The sequence below is a fragment of the Mobula birostris genome, chromosome 6, assembly GCF_030028105.1.
Source record: "Mobula birostris isolate sMobBir1 chromosome 6, sMobBir1.hap1, whole genome shotgun sequence".
Taxonomy (NCBI): Eukaryota; Metazoa; Chordata; class Chondrichthyes; order Myliobatiformes; family Myliobatidae; genus Mobula; species Mobula birostris.
The window spans coordinates 115353603-115378232 of record NC_092375.1 but is presented as its reverse complement, the minus strand read 5'-3'; the positions used below and the strand labels follow the sequence as shown (position 1 = coordinate 115378232).

General features: G+C 46.4%; 2 protein-coding genes across 2 annotated transcripts in view; one reads left to right on the top strand and one right to left on the bottom strand.

Moving 5' to 3' along the window:
- Nucleotides 1–1635: 1635 nt before the first annotated feature.
- LOC140199873 (keratin, type I cytoskeletal 18-like) lies at nt 1636–20539 on the bottom strand. Its single transcript, XM_072262384.1, has 8 exons — nt 20147–20539; nt 19569–19651; nt 16918–17074; nt 10592–10756; nt 8629–8754; nt 5582–5796; nt 4541–4584; nt 1636–1767 (listed from the first exon to the last, which is right to left on the bottom strand). The coding sequence occupies exons 1-8, from the start codon at nt 20537–20539 to the stop codon at nt 1667–1669; spliced, it is 1284 nt and encodes a 427-aa protein (XP_072118485.1). The 3' UTR covers nt 1636–1666.
- Nucleotides 20540–21134: 595 nt separating this feature from the next.
- Nucleotides 21135–24630, top strand: part of LOC140199872 (keratin, type II cytoskeletal 8-like) — a 42638-nt gene continuing 39142 nt past the window's right edge. The window contains exon 1 of the mRNA XM_072262383.1: nt 21135–21301. Within this exon, the coding sequence (XP_072118484.1) occupies nt 21158–21301 (144 nt within the window). The 5' untranslated portion in view covers nt 21135–21157. The remainder of the gene's footprint in view (nt 21302–24630) is intronic.

Sequence of the window (24630 nt, the reverse complement as noted above, 5' to 3'; positions counted from 1 at the left end):
CGTGCCCACCCTGGGTATGTAAGCCCATGACTATAGACTTAAGATTCTGGAATAAGATCTGGAACTGGGATGAAATGAAAGTCGAAGTGAGATTCAACTCCCACCAGCGATCACCATTCGGAATTCGATTCCCACCGCTTTAAGGAGCTTGTATGTTCACCCCATGACCACAGTTTTCTTCTGGGTACTTTCCACATTCCAAAGGCGTATAGATCAGTGTGGGCATGCTCTTTTGTCACCAGATACACACAACCTATGGACTCATTTTCAAGCCTACTATCACGTCCTCAGTATTATTTATTTATGAAATATTATTGTTAGTTTTTTTGTTGTATTTGCACCATTTGACTTATTTCAAGCACCAGTTGTTTTCAGTCTTTAAGTGTAGACTTTCATTGATTCTATTGCATTTCTATGCTCTACTGTGAATGCCCACAAGAAAATGAATCCCAGGGTAGTACTTTGATAATAAACTTATTTTGAACCCTTGCGGGCTGATTCAGCGCAGCCACGGACTGTGTTGGTAGTTGACGCAAAGGACATACTTCACTGTGTGCTTCGATGTACATGTGACAGGCTAATATTTTGCCTAATCCCAGTGCAGATCAGTTTGGCTGAATGACCTGGTCCTGTGTCTTAGGCTTGTAAATGATGTTCAGTCTGCGTCCATTGGGAAGTTCAAGCAGAATCTTTTATTATGTCATTTAGAGAAGCAAGCAGAGTTACAACGGCAAAATCAGATTCCCACATCATCCTCCCCCACATTTATATCAAGAAATGTTAATGCTTTGGACAAAATTAAGCCTAAGTTTTCAAGAAGCCCATGGAAATGTACAATAGACGTGCCAAAAGCAAGTACGAGGTTAAGATCTGAGCATTGCAGACAGCTGAACGCTCACCTTAAGTGCTCTGCCTACACAAAATGACAGTGGGTTCAGTGATGCTGAGAAGACTATAAAGCCACGTGCAGAATTAGGCCATCAGTGGAGCTTGGATCACTGTGAAACAGCTCAGGCCCCTGGGTACTAAAGGGAGCACTGGGAACACAAGAGGATAGAACCACATTCTCCCCCACCCCCCCCCGTATCACCTCCCTTATGGCAGCAGCGAGAAGAGAGTAGGAGCCTCAGGAACCACACCAAGTTCAGCGACGGTTATTACCTGCAACCAACAGACGCTTGAACTAAAGGGGATAACTTCACTCAACCTCACTCACCCCAACACTGAAATTATGGACTCACTTTCAAGGACTTTTTATCTCCCATTCTCAATATGTATTGCTTATTATTGATTATTTTTTCTTATTGTATTTGTTCAGTTTGTTTTCTTTTGCACAATGGCTGTTTTTCCAATTTTTCGTGTGCGGTCTTTCATTGATTCTGTTGTGTATCTTTGTATTTACTGTGAAGGCCTGTAAGAAAGTGAATCTCAGGGTTGTATGTAGTGAGATATATGTAGTTTGATAATAAATTTACTTTGAACTTTAAACATTGAACACCCTGCTTCTTCGCCTTTACCTAACTGAAACCCACTTCCCAAGTCGACCTCTGACCCTTGTACCCCAGCCCCTTCCCCAAGCGATAGGCAGACAGACCCTTCCCCAAGCGTTTTAGCTCTAAATCCTTTGGAACGTTCTCCCAGAATTTGGCGCAGATGGAAAGGATTTTCAATGCAGGATTTCTTTTGTTTCCTGTTTCTCTGAAACAAGTTTCCCCTCCACAAGTTTCTGCGAAATGATGATGACTTTCTTAGCGCTTTTCCTTGGATCTGCAAACGATTCAAACAGAGAGTAAGGGTCACAGAATGGTAACAGGCCCTTCAGCCCAACTTGGCCATGTTGACCAAGGTGCCCACCTGAGCAAGTCCCATTTCACCTGTACTTCAAGTTGAAGTTCAAGTTTATTGTCATCTGACTGTACATACATACAATCAAACGAAACAACGTTTCTCCGGACCACTGTGCACTCACAAAACATGCACAGCATACAAAACAAAATATTTCCAGAAATAAATTAATAAAATATAATTCCGAGTGCATGCAGTGCACAACACAGGTAAACAGTAAACAGCTTGCTATCCTAGTGATGAACCCTCTGTGGTGCCAAAGTATTCATTAGTCTCTCAGGCTGAGGAAAGAAGCTGTTACCCAGTCTGGCAGTACTAGTCCTGATGCTCCTGTACCTCCTTCCTGACAGTAGTGGGTCAAAGAGATTGTGGGATGGGTGGTAGAGATCCTCAACAATGCTTTGGGTCCTTTACGTACAATGCTCCCAGTAAATGTCACCCACAGCAGGAAGGGAGATCCTCGTGACTCTTTCATCAATTTTTACTATTCTCTGTAGGGTCTTGCATTCTTGTCTGTGTACTGCATCTGTCCAAATGTCCAAAAATGTTGGTAACGTATCTGCCTCAATCACCTCCTCTGGAAGCTCGTTCCATACATGGACCATGCTGTGTGTGATGAAGTTGCCCTCTGGGTCCCTTTTAAATCTCACCCTCACCCCTTCCGGTTGTTGATTCCTCAACCCTGGGAAAAAGTCTGTGTATGTTCACCGTGTCTTTGCCCCTTTGATTTTACACACTTCTATAAAGTCACCCCTCAGTCTCATATGATCCAAGCAATAATGAGTTACCTACCACATTGCAAATATTTTTGGGTTGGGGAAGATGTGGCCACGCTACACTGATGATGGAACCATGGTGACATTGGTGGACTGCCCCCAGCACATATTTGGACTGTTTTGACTCAAAAATGCATTTCATGGGATGTTTTGAAGTACATGTGACAAATATACCTAATCTTCCTTTCTAGCACAGTGTCATAGTGAATGTATATTGCTATTTCTTCAAAAACCTTGGACAAATTAGTCGGGTCGAGTGCCCCATCAGCAAAGGAAAATGGAGAGCCGTGTAGGAGAGAGGGGATTGATCTTGGAGTAGGTTAAAATGTCAGCACAACATCAAGGGCAAACTTGGCACACAGAAGGAGATGAGTACTTGGAATGAGCTGCCAGAGGAAGTGTTTGAGGCAGATACATTAACAACACTTAACAGATATCGCCATTCAATCCCTGCCTTTCCATCCCTTGGAACTCTCCCCCCATAACTTATTTACAACAGGTGTTTGACTCACTGGCCTGTTGCACTCCTGTCTGCCCTTCTTGAGTAAAGGTAGTAAGATGTTGTCCACACATAGTCAACTGATTCTGGTCCCAATTTTATCCCAAAGTGATATCTGGGTTTGTTGTCCCTCATTACATTGTTTGCTTCCGTACAGGGTGTTTGGGAAAGCCACCATTAAGGACCCTCGCCAACCTGGACATGCCCTCTTCTCACTGCGACCGTCAGGGAAGTGGTACAGGAGCCTAAAGACACACACTCAATGCTTTGGAACAGCTTCTTCCCTTTGGACATCAGATTTCTGAACGGACAATGAACCCATGAACACAACCTCACTATTGTGCTCTGTTTTTGCTCTACTACTTTAATTTTATGTTTTTATTGTAACTTGTAGTAATTTTTTGTAATGCACTGTGCTGCTGCCACAAACCTGCAAGTTTCACAACATACTGTACATCGGTGATAATAAACCTGATTCTGATTCTGAATTCATCTGCAATTTCTTCACTTTTAACAATTAATATTCTACAGGATGAAATTATCTGGGTGATTTATTTCCTTTACATCCCTAGCTCGCTCAACTTCCTCATAAAAAAATGCTGTCTAATCAGGCAGTATCCCAGTAAATCTTCTCTGCACCCTCCCTAAAGCTTCCACATCCTTCCGAAAATGAGGCAACCAGAACAGAACATAACCAGGTATGGTCTAGCCAGGGTCTTATAGAGTTGCAATGGTACCTCGTGGCTCTTGAACTCAATACCCTGACTAACGAAGGCCAGCACTCCACACATCTTCTTAACCATCAACTTTGAGGGTTCTATAGATTTGGACTTCAAGATCCCTCTGTTCCTCCAACCCGCTAGGAATCCCATCATTAACCCTGTTCGACCTTACAAAATTAATTTCTTCACAGTTTTCTGAGTTGAACTCCGCCTGCCACTTCTTAGCCCAGCTCTGTATTTATCAGTGTTGCATTCTAACCTAAGAAGGTTTAAGAACCTTCTACACTCACACAACTTCATCAACTTTCATGCCATCTACAAACTTACTACCCACCCTTCCACTTCCTCATCCAAGTCATTTATAGAAATCACAAAAGAGCAGGGTTCCTCGCAGAACACCACTGGTCACTGAATACACTCCAGCTACAACAATCTGCCTTCAATGGCTAAGCCAATTCTGAATCCACACAGCCAAGTTTCCCCGGATCCCATGCTTCCTGAATTTCTGAATCAGCCTACCATGGGGAACCTTGCAAAAAGGTTTATATTACTTTTATACTATCGAAAGCTTTCTTGTGGATGTTCTGGGGTACCAAATAGTTTCTATTTGTGGTTCTCTCTAACAATGAAAAGTTCAGCAACACCCCTCAGCTTCAGTTACATGGTGGCTGTTCCTCTGTGCAGAACCATCAACTAACCTCCAGTGCCTAGAGGTGATCTTGGGTGGTTTGATTGACTTAACCTGGAAAACAGAAACACGTTTACGCACAGAGGGGCAACCGATTGCCCTGAGTCACTAAGGGTTAGTGAGAATCACTAACCACCCCTTCATCCCACCTGCCATTAGTCACCAGACTACTCAACCTTGCAATTAGACCTCAATGGTAGTGAGAATAGCTGGCACAGTTAGCGTAATGCTTTACAACGGCAACAACCAATCATCAGTCAGGTTCAATTCCCGCCACTGTCCGTAAAGAGTTTGCACGTTCTCCCTGTGACCACGTGGGTTTCCTCCCCGAGCTCCAGTTTCCTCCCGCATTCCAATGACACATGGGGTAAGGGTTAGCAAGTTGTGGGCATGCTATATGTGACGACACTTGCAGGCTGCCACCAGCACATCCCGGGAACTGTTTTGGTAGCTGACACAAACGACGCATTTCACTGTAGGCTTTGACATACATGTGACAAATAAAGCCTATATTAATGATTCATTCCGGGGGGGAGAGGCTGAGGCTGAGTCGGGGAGTATGCTGTCATGGGTTAGTTGGGGATAGTGGGATGGTTTTGGAATCACATGGATGGCTGGAAGTAGTGGAGGCCATTCACACCTCCACATCCTACCAGACCCGCGTGGAACCAATCCAGCCAGTCTCATTGCCCCACCCTCCAACTCAGCTCCCAGTTGCATCTGCCTCCAGTCCTCCCTTTACCATATCAGATCAGTTACAAAAATGTGGCCAGTACGCATGCAGCTGGCCGACTGTATGGTGAATCGATCGGGCCTCCTGCATGCGAAAGGCTCTCTTTTCATGCAGACTTAGGGGTGCGCATGTTATTTGAACCAGGCCCGCCAATACATCGCTCCCACACTGTAAGTGTGTTCCATCTTAACGTGACTCGGTTAAAATATTTAATTGTCGTTTTTGCCCTGCTCCCCACAAAACCCCAACCCCAACTGCCCTGGAGCCCCAAGTCGTGGGGGTGGGGGAGGGGGGTGTTCACGCCAGGCTGTATGTTACCCATCTCCCTCCAGAAGCTTTCGATAGGTGTCGATCTCCGCCTGTAGCCTCATCTTGGTGTTGAGCAAGGCCTGGTACTCCATGCCCCGGTTCTTCAGGTCTGTGCGGTGCTGTGCCAACTGCTGCTCTAGGCTGGCGATGGTGTTGGCCAGGCTCTGGAGCTCAGCGGCCACTCGCTCCTCGGTGTCCTGCAGGGTGTCCTCCAGCGACTGGATCTGTCAGAGTAGTCAGGGTCAGTGTGTCAGCCCACTGCACTGCCCCCCATATCAACCCATCCCCTACAGCACAGGAACACACTTGACAAATAAAGCTGATCTTTCTTTCATCGACAGAAATCATCTAGCCTACATGTCTTTGGGATGTGGAAAGAAACCAGAGACCCCTGTTGACTAGATAATTGCAAATGTTGTTGTTACATAGAAACATAGAAAACCTACATCACAATATAGGCCCTTTGGCCCACAAAGCTGTGCCGAACATGTCCTTACCTTAGAAATTACTAGGGTTACCCACAGCCCTCTATTTTTCTAAGCTCCATGTACCTATCCAAAAGTCTCTTAAAAGACCCCGTCGTATCTGCCTCCACCACCACCGCCAGCAGCTCATTCCCTGCACTCACCACTCTCTGTGTAAAAAACTTACCCCAGACATCTCCTCTGTATATACTCCCCAGCACCTTAAACCTGTGCCCTCTTGTGGGAACTATTTCAGCCCCGGGAAAAAGCCTCTGACTATCCACACGATCAATGCCTCTCATCATCTTATACACCTCTATCAGGTCACCTCTCATCCTCCATCGCTCCAAGGAGAAAAGACCGAGTTCACTCAACCTATTCTCATAGGGCATGCTCCCCAATCCAGGCAACATCCTTGTAAATCTCCTCTGTACCCTTTCTATGGCTTCCACATCCTTCCTGTAGTGAGGCGACCAGAACTGAGCACAGTACTCCAAGTGGGGTCTGACCAGGGTCCTATATAGCTGCAACATTACCTCTCGACTCCTAAATTCAATCCCATGATTGATGAAGGCCAATAGACCATATGCCTTCTTAACCACAGAGTCAACCTGCGCAGCTGCTTTGATCGTCCTGTGGACCGGACCCCGAGATCTCTCTGATCCTCCACACTGCCAAGAGTCTTACCATTAATACCTATATTCTGCCATCATATTTGACCTACCAAGGTGAACCACCTCACACTTATCTGGGTTGAACTCCATCTGCCACTTCTCAGCCCAGTTTTGCATCCTATCAATGTCCCGCTGTAACCTCTGACAGCCCTCCACACTATCCACAAACCTCCAACCTTTGTGTCATCAGGAAACTTACTAACCCATCCCCCCACTTCCTCATCCAGGTCATTTATAAAAATCACGAAGGGTCCCAGAACAGATCCCTGAGGCACTCCGCTGGTGACCGACTTCCATGCAGAATATGACCCATCTACAACCACTCTTTGCCTTTGGTGGGCAAACCAATTCTGGATCCACAAAGCAATGTCCCCTTGGATCCCATGCCTCCTTCTACCCAAGAAGGGGAAAAATCTGTTATTGTGAAATTTTTAATTGATTTTATTGTATTTTTTAGTTTTCCAGTGAAATGTGAATGCCTGCAAGAAAATGATTCTCAATTTGGAGTGCAGAAGAGGTTCACCAGGATGCTGGCCGGATTAGAGGGAATTGTTATAATGAGAAGTTGGACAAACTCGGGTTGTTTTTTCTGAAGCATCGGGGGCTGAGGGGAGATCTGATAGAGGTTTATAAGATTAAGAGAGGCATAGATAGAGTAGACAGACGGCATCTTTTTCCCAGTGGTGAAATATCTCATAGCGGGGAGGGGCGTGTAATTTCAAAGGAAATGTGATTGACAAGCATTTTCCCCTCCCACAGAAAGTGGTGGGTGACAGAAATGCATTGCCTGTAGAGATGGAAGAGGGAGATACATCAGAGAGATTAAAGAGACATTTAGATTGGCACATGAATATGAGGAAAAAGAAGGATATGGACTTTATGTAGGCAGAAGGGATCGGTTGAGTTGGCCCTTCGATTACTAATATAATTGATTCTGACCAACATTGTGAGTTGAAAGACCTGTTCCTGTTCTATGTTCTATCTTCAGAGTAGATTATGGTGACATATATGTAGTTTAATAACAAATGTACTTTGAACTTTGAAATAGGGATGTAGATTGTGCTAATATAGTAATAGGGAACTGCAGACAAAGCCTAGAAGTAGACATAGAATGCCACAGTGACAATACACAAGTGTCAGGAACTTCATTAGTTATGTTACTGTATAGCATTGTTAGTGAGGGAGAGAGTTAAGAGAGAGGTACAACACAGAAACAAGCCCTTTAGACTGTCTAATCCATGCTGAACTACAGTATTACTTTTCCGAGTTCCACTGACCCGCACCCAGACCAAAGCCCTCCATACACCTCCCATCCCTGCGCTTATCTAAACTTCTCTTAAGTGTTGAAATCAAAACTGCATCCACCACTTTCACTGGCAGCTCGTTCCACATTTTCACCACTCTCTGAGAGAAGTTCCTTCTCAGGTTCCCCTTAAATATTTCACCTTTAACTTCTGACCTCTGCTTCTCGTCTCACCCAACCTCAGTGGGAAAAGACTGCTTGCATTTACCCTATCTATACCTTCGTAATTTTGTATATCTCTATCGAAGTTGTATGAGTGTGCCTACGTGTGCGTGCGATTAAATATGCGTGTGTGCTCGTGCGTGATAATGTGTGCATGTGCGCTCGTGTGTGATTATGTGCGTGTGGATGTGTGTGAGGATGTGCGTGTGGATGTGTGAGATTATGTGCGTGTGGATGTGTGAGATTATATGTGTGCGCTCGTGTGTGATTATGTGTGTGTGCTCGTGTGAAATTATGTGTGTATGGATCTGTGAGATTGTGTGTATACATGTCATTATATGATCAGTAAGCGGTGTGGTATATGCGAGCCGTGTGTGGGAATGGGAGATTCTGAGTCTGCGTGTGCGCGCCTGTGCTTGTGATTCGCAGTCTGGAACAGAGTGCCGTCGGTACCGTGGCTCCGAGGGTGCGCTGCTCCACCTCCAGGGCTTTGATCTGACGCCGGAGGTCAGTGACGTTCAGCTTCGCTGCCTGCAAAGCCTCGTTGTTCTTTGAGACCTCAAGGGAGGCAGAGTCAAACTGCAAAAGAAGGCACAAGAGATACTGCAGATGTTGGAAACCCAGAGCAACGCACACAAAATGCTGGTGGAACTCAGCAGGTCAGGCAGCATCTATGGAGAAGAATAAACAGTCGACATTTTGGGGTGAAAACCTTCATCAGGACTGGAAAGGATTTATCACCCTCCATGAATATTGCCTGACTTGCTTAAGGGATGTGGCATCAAACTGGGTGATCAGAGCAAACTTTGACTCTACAGGGACACAGCACACACTCTCTCACCCCTCCCCACCCACATACACACGCACACCATACCAACATCCTTATTCACACACAGCTTCTCTGCTTCTTGTTCAAAAAACGTCCTCACACTCACCTTTCATACATTCACCTGTGTCTCACGGAAAATGCCACGTTCGAATGGCAAAGACAGCTCGATGGTCCGACTGGCCTAGTTCTGCCTCTGTGTTTTACGGTCTTATGAAAACCAGCCACCCCTCCATGGACAGTATCTACACTACTCACTACTTCAGTAAACAGCTGACATAATCAAAGACCCCACCCATCCCGGACATCTCTCTTCTTCCCTTTCCCACCAGGTTGAAGATACAAAGCCTAAAAGCATGTACCACCAGGCTCAAGGACAGCATCTACCCCACGTTATAAAACTCTTGAATGGTTCCCTAGTATGATAAGATGGATCCTTGACCTCACAATCTACCTGCACTGCACCCTCTCTGTATTCTGCCTCATTAATATTGTACTACCTCAATGCAGCACCCCGCTGTTGTAAGACTATTGAATGACCCTCTAATACAATAAGATGGATTATTGATCTCACAATCTATCTCGTTATCTTGCACCATAAAGAGCCAACATAATCAAAGACCCCACCCACTTAGGACATTCTCTCTTCCCCATCTCCAATTGGGCAGAAGACACAGAGACCCGAAAACACGTACAGCCAAACTTAAAGACAGCTTCTAACCCACTGTTATCAGAGTCTTGAACAGGCCTCCTGTATGACGTAATTGAACTCTTGAGCTCTCAGTCTACTTCATTAAGGTGCTTGAACTTCAGTTGCAGACACAGACCCAGCTGTAAAAGGAGGATTGTTGGGCACGCAAATCCATCCTGCAAAAAACCCAGAGCTACAGAAATGCCAGCAGAAGCTCCAAAGATCTCATCACTGCGAGAATAGGGATCTTTAAAGATGGGCTGTACCTGGGGACAACTTGAAAGACTGGCCCAGGACAGATTGGGCAAGCTGCTGTCCACAGCCCATGGTCCAACAGGGGTTGTTAGAGTGACTGTTGGGTTTAGAACATTTACATTTAGCAATTGACTTTGACTACCAGTCTTCACACCTGAAAATGTATGGTGCATTTAATTTGGAGTGCAGCTCTGAACACTGGGTTCCTAAAAGCTGTGAATCCCAGCCCAGATAATGGTGATTAAAATTCATTTGGATGTCTGTGTTGTAGATGTGAATCAGGAGGTGTGAAGTTGTATGTAGTTTCAAAGAAAGCATTGTCCACACATTGTAAATATGGAGTTGTCCTTTGATGTTTGGCACATAAAATACCAGGCCTCATGTTGGCCCAGCCAGACCTTGCGAGCGAAAGCGTCCCCATACGATGCCTGTTGTACCTAGTTTTGTCGAATAAAGAAGCTGCTTTGAATCTACCAGTAATTTTCTCTGGTAGCTTCATTCACGCAACACCAGGGGTGACGGGTCTAAGCAGGTAAGCAGGCACCTATATGTGTATACCACTATTATTAACCCACTGCCCGCTTTGATGCATTTGGTGACAACACTCAGGAGGCTCAGAAACACAGTCACCCTGTGCCCGTTACCTTCTTCCTGTAGCATTCCTCTGCCTCCTTCTTGTTCTGGTCTGCAAGGACCTGGTATTCCTCGCGAATCTTGTTAATCATTTGTCCCAGATCCTCCTCTTCAGAGTTGTCAAGCTCCACCAAGACGTCGGATTTCGAAATCTGCCGTCTGAGTTCATCCACCTCCTGTGTGGACAAACAGAAACTTTAGAGTACGGAGAGCCGTTCCATTCAGTGGGCAAAATGGAGGCAGTGCAATTTCACGTTTTTTGTCATGGGCAGACCGACTCAGAATCAGGCTTATTATCAATTATATATATCATGAACTTTGTTGTTTTGTGGCAGCAGTACAGTGCAATGTGTAAAAACAATACTTTGTTACGATATAGAACATATAAAAAGAAAATTACCATGGCAAAAAGGGGCAGAAGAGTGAGAGCCTCAGGATATAACCTGTCGAACACTGCAGTCTGATTGTGAGCTAGACAGTATAAGAAGGCCCTCTGTTGGTCAGGGTCGACATGGATGTTGTGACCTAGCTATACGCAAGCCAGGGCAGGGCGATACGGAGAGCAAACTGTAGCCCATGCAGCAGGCTCCTCGTGAGTGGGTATAGCCGCAAAGCAGCAGAGGATTGAAATCAAAGTTTTCCTTCTCCTGGTTGACCTGTCAACCACGGCTGGCAAGGCCAAACTGCCCAAAGTGAGTGGCTTTAAGGCTCCGATAACCCACCTTTGCCACTTCTCCTGACAGTAGAAACAGTTTCGCTGGGCTTGGTGGCTAATGAAGACCATGAACTGGACTTGGTTGTCAGAGGCTATTTGAAAGGCACCATACTGGGAGTATTTGATAGGTAGTGGGAGCTCAATCCTGCTACTCCTGCCACCACAGTTATGAGAACCTTAAGGAATCTAAATCTATAAATGATTTTGATAAATTAGGTGGTTTACGTCACTTTTGGGCCCCATTTCAAGAAATGATGTGCTGGCATTGGAGCTAGTCCAGAGGAGGTTCATGAGAATAATTCCAGGAATGAAAGGGTTAATGTATGAGGAATGTTTGATGGTTCTGGGCCTGTACTCACTGGAGTTTAGAAGAATGAGAGAAGATCTCATTGAAATCTATTAAATATTGAATGTCCTAGATAGAGTGGACATGGGGAAGGTGTTTCCTCTGTGGGGGAGTCTTGGACCAGAAGGTGCAACCTCAGAAAAGAGGGACGTCCCTTCAGAACAGATGAGGAGGAATTTCTTCAGCCAGAGGGAGGTGAATCTATGGAATCCATTGCCACAGATGGCTGTGGTGGCCAGGTCATTGGGTATGTTTAAAGTGGAGGTTGATAGATTCTTGATAAGTCACAGAGTGAAAAGTTATGGGGAGAAGTCAGGAGAATGGGGTTGAGAGGGACAAGTGATTGAGTGTATTTAAAGCAGAGGTTGATAGGTCCTTGATTAGCAAGGGTGTCAAAGGTAACAGAAAGAAGGCAGGAGAATATGGTTGAGAGGGATAGTAAATCACCCATGATGCAATGGCGAGGGAAATGTGATGGGCTGAATAGCCCAATTCTGCCTCTATGTCTTATAAATGCCATGGAAGTGAGCTTTTTGCAGCAGCAGCACAGTACATTATAAACATAAACTTAAATTATACATAATAAGCAAAAGAAACAATAGCACTACTGCAAGCTGAGAGGGAGAAAGGAAATACATTTGGAGGTAGTGTTGGGGTTTTGCAGCTGTGTTCATTCTGACTAGTTGCATCACAGCCTGGAATAGAGACCCCAAAGTACAGGATTGCAAGAGGCTGTAGAGATTGATGCACTCAGCTATCTCCATTGTGGGCACACTACAGTACACAGCTCAGTGGATTATGGAACCATGGACTCTGTCTACACTTCTCACTGCCTCAGTAAAGTAGCCAGCATAATCAAAGACACCGTCCAACCCCAAATATTCTCTCTTCTCCCATCTCCCATCAGGCAGAAGATACATAAGCCTGAAAGCACACATCACCAGGCTCAAAGACAGCTTTTTATCACGCTCGTGAACGGACCTCTTGTATGATAGGATGGACCCTTGACCTCACAGTCCACCTCAGTATGGCCTTGCACCTTAGTGTCCACCTGCACTGAACTTTCTCTGTAACTGTAACACTTTATTTTGCATTCTGCAATTGCTTTCCTTTGCACTACCTCCATGTACTGATGTGTATGGATGGCATGCAAAACAAACCCTATCACTCATTATGATCTTACAATTTACCATTTACCTGCACTGCAATTTTTTTGGTAGATTTTAGACTTTATTCTGCATTGTTATCATTTTACCTCATTCTAGCTCAATGCACTGTGGCTGTATCTGATCTGTATGAACAGTATGCAAGACAAGCTTTTCACATGTGACAATAATCGACCAATCCCAATGTAATGCACAAAATGCTGGGGAAACTCAGCAGCTCAGGCAACATCTATGGAAATGGAAAAACAGTCGATGTTTTGGAGCAAGACCCTCCTTCAGACTGGAAACAAAGGGGGAAAATGCCAGAATAAAAAGGTAGGGTTAGGGAAGGAGGGTAGCTAGAAGGTAGAAGCCAGGTGGGTAGGAACGATAAAGGGCTGGAGAGGAAGGAATCTGATATGAGAGGAGAGCAGACCATAGGCGGAAAGGAAGGAAGAGGGGACCCAGGGGGAGGTGATAGGCAGGTGAGATAAGGCAGGAGGCCAGAGTGGGGAATAGAAGAGGGGAGGAGAAGGGAAATTAATTTTTTACAGGAAGGAGAAATCAATATTCATTCCTATCAAGTTGGAGGTTACCCAGATGGAATACAAGGTGTTGCTCCTCCACCCTGAGGGTGGCCTCATTATGGCACAAGGAGGAGGCCATGGATCGATATGTTGGAAAGGGAATGAGAATCAGAATTAAAATGTCTGGCCACCGGGAAGTTCTGCTTTTGGTGGATGAAGCGAAGGTGCTCAATGAAGCAGTTCCCCAACTTACACTTATCTCACCAATGTAGAAAAAGCTCCTTTGGGAGTACTGGACGCAATGGGTGACCTCAACAGGTTCACAGGTGAAATGGTGCCTCACATGGACGGACTGTTTGGGGTCCTGTATGGAGGTAGGGAGGAGGTGGACAAGCAGGTGTAGCACCTTGGCCACTTGCAGAGATAAGTGTCGGGTGGGAGATCAGTGGGGAGGGGTGAATGGGCAAGGGAATCACAGAAGGAGTGATCCCTGTAAAAAGCAGAAGGAGGAAAGAGCTAAAGATATGTTTGGTGGTTTTTTGGAGATGACGGAAGTTGTGGAGAATGACAGCTCATGGGTGGTAGTTAAAGACATGAGGAACTCTCTAACTGTTAAGGCAGCAGGAAGATGGGGTGAGCAGGATGTTTAGGAAATGGAGGAGATGTGGGTGAGGGAAGCATCAATAATGGAGGAAGGGAACCCTGTTCTTTGAAGAAGGAGGACATCTCTGGTGTCCTGGAAAGGAAAGCTGCATCCTGAGAACAGATGCAGCAGAGATGAAGGGACTGAGAAAAAGGATTAGCTTTTTTTTTAAAGGAGACAGGGTGGGAAGAGCTATAGTCAAGGTAACTATGGGAATCGGTAGGTTTATAAAGGATGACGATCAACAATTTATCTCCAAAGATCAAGAAAGGGAGAAGAGATGAAAGATATGGACCAAGTGAATTTACGGGCTGGTGGTAGTTGGAGGCAAAGTTTGTGATATTGAAGAGCTCAGCATTGGTGCATGAATCATTTCCAATGCAGTCATCAGTGTAGTGGAGGAAGAATTGGGGAGCATTACCAGTGAAGGTTTGGAACACAAACTGTTGTACATAGCAAACAAAAAGGCAGGCTTAGCTGGGGTCCATGCAGGTGGTCATGGCTACCCCTCAGGTTTAGTGAAATTGAGAGGAGACGAAGGAAAAATTGTTGAGGGTAAGGACCAGTTTGGCCAGATGGAGGAGGGTGGTGGTGTTGGGGAACTGATGGTTCTTTTATTGAGAAAGAAGTGGAGAGTCTTAAGACCTTCTTCCTGGGAGATAGATGTGTATAGAGACTGAACAGCCATGGGGAAGTCAAGGCAGTCAGGGCCAGAGAACTGAACATTTCTGAGGAAACCAAGAACACGAGAGGTGTCATGGATGTTGGTGGGAAGGGATTGAACCTGGGGGCGGGGGGTAGGGGGAATAGAATGGTGTCATGAGGACATGAGTTCAGTGAGGCAGGAGCAGGCAGAGACATTGGGCTTACATGGACGGTCAGGTTTGTGGATCTTGGATAGGAGGTAGAAGTGTGGGGTAAGAGAACCACGAGTTTGGTGGTGGTGGATGGGAGTTCTCCATTGTTGATGATGTCAGAGACAGTTTTCTGATGGTCTGGAGTGGAGTCCTCTTCAAGGGGGAGGTATGCAGAGATGTGCCACCTTTGCTTAACAAGGTAGAGGTCAGTCTTTCTCACTACAACAAAACCCCCTTTGATGGCAAGGTTGGGAATGGTGCTGAGAGAGTGGAAGGCAGTGCACTCAGAGGGTGCAAGGTTCAAGGAGGAGGGTAGAGGGATGAAGTCAAGCCGGCTGATTTCTCATCAATTCAAGGTGAAAAGATCCAGACCAGGCAGAGAATCAGAGCGGGGTGTCCAGGAGGAGGAGGGTTGGAGACGGGAGAAGGGGGTCATCAGTACAGGGTGTGGAATTCTTGGCAAAGAAGTGGGCTCAGAGACGGAGGTGACAGAAGAACAGCCCGGCATCATGGTGGGTGTGGAACTTACTGAGGCGTGGGCAAAGGGCCAATACTAGTACCTGTACACTGTGAAGAGCAATCTAACTGGGTGCACAACTGGCTGGTGGAGGGGCCACTGCACAGGGTCAGAAAAAGTTTCAGAGGATTGCAATCTCATGCAGCTCCATCACAGGCACAAGCCTTCCTAGCATTGAGGATATCTTAAAAAGGCATTAGCTAAAGAAGGCAGCATCCATCATTAAGGACCCCCATCACCCAGAATATGTCCTCTTCTCATAAAACGCCATTAGGGAGGTGGTGCAGGAGCCTGAAGACACCCTCAACATTTTAGGAATATCTTCTACCCCTCTGCCATCGGAATGGACAACAAACCCATGAATACTACTTCATTATTTTGCTCTTCCTGCACTACTTATTTAACTGAAATATATATAAATACATATTTCTTATTGTAATTTTTATGCACTGCACTATACTGCTGCCACAAAACAACAAATTTCACGACATATGTCAGTGAAAATAAACCCGATTCTGATTCTTGCTCAGAGATTTTATAACCTTCCCTAGATTTCTCTCATTGCTCTGCCATCACACGCCCTCTCATGCCCAGTTCTGACAGCTATCTCCCAGTCTCACTAAGTGGGCATTGCCCATACAGAGAACTTCAGATTCCACACATGAAGAAAACCTCTTCAAAGAAAAGAGAACTCCTGATCGGTTGGTTAAGAAGGCATATGGTGTGTTTCCATTAATCAGAGATTGAGTTAGAGAGCTGCTAGGTAACACTGGAGCTCTCTAAAACCCTGGTCAGACCACATTTGAAATATTGAGCTCAGTTTTGGTCAACACATTTTAGGAAGGATGTGGAAGCTTTAGGGAGAGTGCAGAGGAGATTTACCAGGATGTTGCCTGGATTAGAGAGCATGTTTTATGAAGATAGGTTGAGTGAGCTAGGGCTTTTCTCTTTGGAGCAAAGAAGGATGAGAGGTGACTTGGCAGAGATGTACATGATAAGAGGCAAGGAGTGAGTGGAGAGCAAGCACTCTGTTCCCCAGGGCAGAAATGGCAAATACCAGGGGGTGTCACTTTAAGGTGATTTGAGGAATGTATAGGGGAGATGACAGAAGTAAGTTTCATACATAGAGTGGTGGGTTTGTGGAACTGACTGCCAGGGATGGTGGTGGAGGAAGAAACGTTAGAGACATTTAAGAGATACACACATAGATGAAAGAAAATTGGGGCTATATAGGAGAGAATGGTTAAATTGACCTTAGAGTAGATTAAAAATTTGACACGGCATGGTGGGTCAAAAGGCACTGATCCCATTTCGTCCTCCCTACACGCCCCCCCCCAGATTCTATCTCTCACCCACACACTAGGGAGGCAATGTGCTGCGGCCAATTAAACCACCGGTCTGCACGTCTTTGGCACGTGGAAGAAGCCTGGAGCACCCGGGGAGAACGTGCAAACTCCACAAAGACAGCGCCGGAGGTCAGGATCGAACCTTGAAGGCAGCAGCCCTACCCACTGCGCCTCTATCTCACACCCCTCAGGTGAGTTCAATAAGCTGGCCCAAGAGCAGCAGCAGAAACCGTTATTGTACCTCCTGATGGTTCTTGCGGAGGTATCTGAGCTCCTCGTTCAAGGCTTCGATCTGCGCCTCCACCTGCCCACGGCCGATGTTGGTCTCTTCGAGAATTTTTCTCAGACCATTGAGGTCCTGTTCTACCGACTGCCTCAAGTCCATCTCCGACTGCCACCTGAGGACACCGAGGATCGCCAGGTTACTGAACATCCTCCACACTAAGCCCAGTCTCTGACACACTGGTCTACTGAGGCCATTTGGCCATCCCGCCTATGCTGGCCCCTCACAGGTTGTGCTGTTTCCCCAAAAGAGATAAACTTCTTGAGAAAACTTGGCTCCCCTTGTAAAATCAGAAGTAACAAGCCCATGTGTTATCCTTGATTAGGATTTGAATTTTAAATCCCACATAAAGAAAGCGACCAAAGCAGCATTTTTACACTCGTTTCTGTCACGTAATGATGCTGAAAACCTATTTCATGACTTCATGTCGAATAGAATAGATGCACTTTTATGGCCTTCCAAAGCAACCCATTGAAAAGCTTCAACTCATTCCAAACGCCGCTGCTAGATTTTTAACTAAAACCAAGATAAGGGAACACATCGCTCCCGTCCTAGCTACTCCGCATTGGCTTCATGTATCTTTTAGAATTAATTTTAAAGCCCTCACTGAATCGCTTTCGTTTTATAATGCTGCTCGAGCTCTCAGGTCTTCTTCCGCCACTCTCTTAAATTTAAACTATCTCTCTCAAAAGATAATTGGCAGGACAGTTTTTTTTTTGAACGGCGCTCCTAAACTGTAGAACTCAATACCTGAAACTACAAGGGATGCAGACTCAGTTGACACTTCTAAACGCCGACTCAAACTCTAATAAATTTATGCTTGGTTTTAATTAACATCTTTTTTTCCCTTTTATTTTTATGTTCGCACTTTATCCCATTATAAAGCACTTTGAACTACATTGTTTGTATGAAAAATGCTCTATAAATAGGTTATTTTCATTGTTATTAACTTTCTTGAAAAATTTCCCCCGGAAACCGTTCTCAAATCAGACCAGCGTCCTGGAGAAATTTTCTCCCCTCGCACTCAGTTATCGAACTACAGTGATATTTCACAGCGCTGGTTGTTGGATCTGGGTTGATTTCCCGCCACTGTCTGTAAGGAGTTTGTACACTCAGTTGCCGCTTTATTACCTCCCGTACATAATAAAGTAGCCGCTGAGCATCACTTCAAGGTTTGACGTGTGGTGCGTTCAGAGGCGCTCTGCGCACACGATTGTTCTAACATATGGCTAGTTGAGTTACTGTCACTTTCCTGTCATTCCCTCTGACCTCTCTCATTGACAGTGCGGCTTCGCCCACAGAACTGCTGCTCACTGCATTTCTATTGTTTTGTTTTTCGCACCATTCTCTGTAAACTCTGGAGATGGTTGTGCGTGAAAACCCCAGGAGATCAGCTGCTTCTCGGATACTCAAACCACCCCGTCTGGCACCAACAAACATTCCACGGGCAAAGTCACTTAGATCACATTCCTTCCCCATTCTGATGTTTGGTCTGAACAACACCGAACCTCTGGGTCATGTCTGCATGTTTTTATGCATTGTGTTGCTGCCTCATGATTGGTGTGCCGGTGTACCTAATAAAGTGGCCACTGAGCGAGCGTACATACTTCGATATGAAACATATTTTAAAGTTTGAACTACAAGGACTGGGCAGCCCGGGACAGTTTTTCCCTGGAGAGTGAGAGGTGGAGGGGCGGTTTTATAGAGTTTATAAGACCATGAGCGGCTTGGATAAGATGGATAGTAATAGTCCTTCTCTCGAGGGTTGTTATTCCTCTCTGCGCCTTATGGCGCATCGGGCGGCAATCGTGCCATTTCTTTAACAATGTTTACGAGGCCGGGTTGCCAGCTTGACACTCAACACCACAGCGCGGATGGAAAGCGGGCAAGGAGCCCGCCGGATTTGCCGTTACCACCACACCACGGGCCGGCTCTCCTCGAGGCTAAGCGAGTCTAAAACTCAGGGGCAAGAGTTCAGGATGAGAGGGGGAAAAGATTCAAAGGGAACCTTGAGGGGCAACTCTTTCACCCAGAGGGTGGCAGGTACATGGAACGAGCTGCCAGAGGAAGCGGTTGAAGTAGGCACAATAACAACATTTAAACAAGCCCATGGATAGGAAATATATAGTTACGGACAAAGCCGGACGGCCGAAGCCTGTTCTGGAGCCGGAGAGCTGCCGTTTGAGGGAGGAATGGGGCTTGTTTTGCTGTTGTTGGTTTTGTTGCTTGGTGTGTTCGGTGTTGTTCTGCTGAGCATTTTGGGCATGGTATGTTGGCACTAGAATGTGTGGCGACGCCGGTGGGCTGCCTGCGGCACACGCTTGGGTTGTGTTGGTTGTTAACGCAAACAATGCATTTCACTGTACTTGGCTAGACTTCTAGCCTCCTCCAGGATTAATCAAACCCTTCCCTCCCACATAGCACTCCAGTTTTCTACCATCTATGTGCCGATCCCAGAGTTTATTAAATGTCCCTCATGTACCTGCCTCTACCACCATCCCGGGCAGGGCGCTCCACACACACACGCCGCATTCTGTGCGTAAAGTTAGATCGAAGGGTCTGCTTTCGTGCTGTAAACTTTAAACCATCAGACCCTCTCGAATACTCACTTCACTTTGAAGTCATCGGACGCCAGTTCGCAATTGTCCAGCTGTAAGGTCAGGCCGGCATTGTCCATGTTGGTGTCCTGAACCTATAATGCAGAGCAGGGTGCGTTCATTCAGACGCGGCAGAACAGTGGTGTAGATGGGCACGGGGCCGTGGCTCACTCATCACAGTGAGAGCACGCACCTCGCGCTAGGGCAACACGGTAGCCTCGCTGTTAGAGCAACGCTCGACAGTGCCAGCAATCCGGGACCGGGTGTGAGCTGTCAACGGGAGCGCGCGCGCACACACACACAAAGCTGGAGCAACTCAGCCAGTCCGGCAGCAGCTGTGGCAGGGTGGAAGCAGAAAGTGTCGACGTGTCAGGTCGGGACCCTTCAAGTGGAATGGAAAGAAAGAGGATAAAGCGTGGTCCAGAGCCCGGATCCGTCCCTTTCTATTTAAAGCAGAGGTTGATATGTTCTTGATCAGTCAGGACGTCAAAGGTAAAGGAGAGGAGGCAAGAGAATGGGGTTGAGAATGGCGGAGCAGACTCGACGGGCCGAATAGCCCAATTCTGCTCCCATGTCTTATGGGCACCCACCTGCTTACAGATGTCCACCACGGGTTTCTCGTACGACTGCCAGTCGCGGGTCGTCGTGCCTCTCTTGGCCAACGCGTCCTTAATCTTGTCCTCCAGTTCCTTGTTGGCGGTCTCGAGGGTCTTTACCTTGTTCATATAGGCGGCGAGCCGCTTGTTCAACCCCTGCAGTTCGTCCTGCTGGTTGAAAGTCGGTCCCGGGAACCCCATCCGCCCGAAAGCGGGCCCGTTCACCGGACCGTGCGAGATCAACCGCACGTTCTTGCCCAGGTCGCTCTGGAGACTCCGGGCGGTGCTGGACCGCCGCTGAGGGCTCATGCTCACCAGACTGGCTGTGCTGGGCGAACGCATGAAGACAGAGTTTCCTCTGTTCAGCCTAGCTCCGAGCATCTCCATTCTCTGTTCAATTCCAGGTACCCGATGACCCGCTTCACACCGCAATCTGTCTACCCCTCTCCGCTTCTGCTCAGGGACACTTCGCCCTTTGTCCGGCCCCTGCAAATCCTCTCGTCTCTCGCTTTCTCTCTCCTATCTCCCCTTTTGACCCCCTCTCCTCTCCCGTGCCTTCTGTTCTCTCCCTTTTCTCTGTCTCCCTCTTGCCTTGTATCTCCTGCTCTGCCTTCTCACCTGTTCGCCTCTACCTGTACCCCTCACACCTACCCACCTGTGCTCCTCTCACCTGCCTCTTTTGGCTCAGGTGAATTTCTGCTTATATACATCTGAAGTCATGGTTTATGACTGGCAACTTCATTGTCCAATTGCAGCCCGCCGCCTTTCAAATGACTCATTAATAGGCGAAAGCCGAGGTTTCATTGGAGCCCTGCCTCTCGCTGGGTCCAATGGAAAATGGAGAGGGCGGGGCTAATGTAAATAGCTTGTTAAAGGCTCTGGTGACAGCTGTGCGGTGGCACTTCGGTTCGGCGTTTGCAGTGGAGCTCAGGACCCGTTGCCATGTCGAACCCCCCATTGGGATACAGCAGCCGGTCGCTGCAGCGGACGTCCACCCTCCGCACGATGCCGCGCTCCTTCTCCATCAGCACCATGTTGCTGCCGGACGAGCCGCGGCTGGAACTGGATGCACAGGGCAGGGCAGCGCGCAACCAGGAGAAGGAAGAAATCAAAGGGCTGAACAACCGCTTCTCCGAGGTGATCGGACAGGTGAGCAGTGGCCGGAGACACGCAAGATAACACGACCCGCAATATCTGAGAAACCGCAGATCCCGGTATTCTCACGATTCGCAGTTCCCGGAATCCCCAACAAAGTCCCAATACCCACAAATACTGAAATCCGTAAAAACCTGGGATCCGCAACTGCGGAGACCCACGGAACCCGCGACCTCCATATCCTGGAATCCACAACGTCTTATAATAGGTAAATTCCAGGACCACAAATATTAAGACCTGCAATTTCCCGAAACCTGTAAGATCCCAAGTCCCGCAAATATTGAGACTCGCAAATCCCATACGTAAACCGCGATATTCAGTCTAGAAATTACGGGACCCATAAAATCTTGGCAGCCACAAATGCCGAGATCCTCAGTTTTCGATCTGCAACTTTCAGGAATCCGAAAAATCCAGATACCTGCAAATCCCGGGATTTGTGAAATCCTGGGATCTGCAAGCACAGGGGGCCGCGGAATCACGAGTTCCGCAATATCTAGACACCCGCAGAATCCTCGGATCCGAAAATCCCGAGACCCGCTGAAAAACGAGTCTTTCTTGTTCCGAGACCTCGGGATATCCAAACCTGGGACACACATGGATCGCAGTCCGCTCGCCCCAGACCGATACCCTAAAGTTCCTGAATATGGATAGGTATCTTCCGCAACCTCAGACACTCCCTCCCGGGGAGGGGAGGGAACGGGGAGGGGATCAAGCGCTCAGCAACACACGAGTAAGCGCTATATTTACATGGCGCCTCTCTCCACCTCGGATTAGTAAACAAAATCCTCTACTTCTCGGGTGTAGTCTGACTGCGTACGGCAAGATCATACGTGGAACAACGTGAATAGGCAAATAATCAATGGGGGAGAGGGTAGGGGAGAAAATGCTCGAATGATCCAACGGGCTCTCTCAATGCGATCAGGAAACATAGAAATCACGAGGCTGGTTAATTGACCTCAGCACCGGAGGAGAACGCCTCTTTTCTGGTTCCAAGTGGTGTGATTCCAGGGGACTGTGTTACCTACACCTGTTCCCATATCCACAGCAGACAAATCCTTCAATGACCGCACTAGAACCGACCTTCTAACAGACTAAGCACACCAACAAGGGCGGCATGGGCTGGCGGTTAACGTCGCGCTATTGCAGCGTGCTCGGTCCGGGTCCGGGCTCATTTCCAGCAGCCGCCTGTGTGGAGTTTGTACGTCCACCCCACGACCGCGTGTGTTTCCTCATGGTGCACCGCTTTTCAAAGACGTATGGATGGGGTTGGTAAATTGTGGGCACGCTACTCTGGCCCTGGAAGCACGGTGAAATTAGCGGACTGCCCCAGAAATACCACAGACGACGCGTTTCGATGTTTATTGACAAATAAAGATAATCTTTTTAGAACATAGAAATTGACAGCACATTACAGACTATTCAGCCCACAATGCTGTATGGACCACTCCAAAAACTGCTTAAAATTACCCTACCGCATAGAACCCGTTTCTTTCTTGCCTATTCCTTTGTTACGTCGGGTTCCCAATAAATAAACCTTCTCTTCAGCTTTGTTCCAACATCCAGATAGATGAAAAGTTCTCACCAATGGGACCGTGTGACGCTTCCTCGGTGCCGTCCATCCCGTGGTGTGACATTCCCTCACTACTGTTCTTGCCACAGTGCGATGATCCTTCACCGCTGCCCTTTTTCCACATACATATAAAAGTTTATTTACTAGTAAAAATATACATAAAATGGTCAGGGGTTCACAAAACTACTTACAATTTCAGATTAGAATTTGATTACTATTATCTCCGAAACATTCAATTACCTAGGGAAACCGTCGTTCCCGGAACACATCCTTTGTTCCGTTGCTCCCTCTCCAAGAATACCTGGGTGTCACGACGTGCACTGGCAATTTCGGAACCCAAGTGCAGAGGAAAGGCAGACTCCAAAGTAGATACGGCAAAAGAGTTTATAATTAGGAATTCCAACATAACGTCTGTAGCTCGGCGAGTCTCAAAACTAGGAGTGTGCGATTAGCGCTAATCGGGAGCCTGCTTAAATATAGAAGTAACACTGAATCCTGAGTCTATCAAAATAAACTTAATTTTACACGGAAAGCACCAGGAGACCGCATTATAGTTTTCTTTGTGTGAATTGAAGGCGGCAATTATTAGCGCAGGCCAGGCGTCTCCAGGATAGGATGATCTATGTTACTGTATGACTAGATATATAACTGACAACTCTCTTGAGATAACATTTCTGAATCATATTTGAACGTTAGGTCACCTTACTTCCTCACGGTTCATGGCCGTTCTTAGTTGGTGGAGCGATTTGTCCGGTTAATTCCGATAACGAACGAGACTCCCACATGCTAAGTAGTTACGCGAACCCCGATCGTACTTCCTCGTGGAAAATGGCAGTAGGTGTGCCTATTCTAAAACCTGGGAAAACCCCGCAGGATCTTTCTAATTATAGGCCGATATCATTAACATCTCATTTGTGTAAATTTATGGAACGTAGGTAATAGTGTTTGAGTTATATTTTAGAAACGAGCGTTTTATCAGAGCAGATTTCGGGAGGGTAGAATGATAATAGATTCAGTTTTCTGTTTTGAAGATGATATTTGGGAAAACACAGGTAAATAAAGAGGTTGGAATAGCAGTATTGTTTTGAAAAAAGCATACGATTTGCTGTGGAGGGAGGGTCTATGGGAATTAGGAGTGAGGGGAATTTTGTATAATTTTTTTCTGAGCTTTTTATTTGCATGGTCTATGCAAAGTATATTCCGCGTTCTATGAGATAGGGAATGGGACCCCCACAAGGCAGTATTTGTAGCCTTTTATTGTTCAATATTATGATTAATGATATTTTCTCTGAGACAGGTATGGGGGTGTATCACTAAATGCAGATGATGGAGCTTTATGAATTTCAATTTTACCATATACAGGACGCAATCGGAGATGAATAAGATTAAACAGTGCGCAAATAGGTGGGGGTTTAAGCTTTCAACAGCTAAAACACAAATTTTGTGTTTTACAAAACCGATTAATAGACCTGCACTTGATTTGAAATTATACGGTTAAACTCTTGAAGTGTCAATGGTAAGACTTCTACACAAGTGACTGGATAATAAGCTGACATGGAAGTACCATATCAGGAAAATAATGATAAATGTACAGGAGCATTAAATATTCTCAGGTATCTTTTTGGATATTCTTGGGGTGCTACACAAAAATCTCTGATTGTTTAATTAGATCTGCTCTTGATAATGGCTGTGTGGTTTATGGATCAGCTTCATCTTTAACTTTAAAATGTTTGGATGTGATAGAAGTTCAGGC

What these genes read in the sequence shown, in the direction of transcription:
- LOC140199873 (XM_072262384.1), bottom strand. Translation starts at nt 20,539, where the DNA reads ATGGAGATGCTCGGAGCTAGGCTGAACAGAGGAAACTCTGTCTTCATG. An exon ending in TCCGATGACTTCAAAGTGAA is followed by an intron (nt 17,075 to 19,568) that starts GTGAGTATTCGA and finishes CGGTGTCCTCAG; the next exon opens with GTGGCAGTCGGAGATGGACT. An exon ending in AGGAATGCTACAGGAAGAAG is followed by an intron (nt 8,755 to 10,591) that starts GTAACGGGCACA and finishes CTTCTTTTGCAG; the next exon opens with TTTGACTCTGCCTCCCTTGA.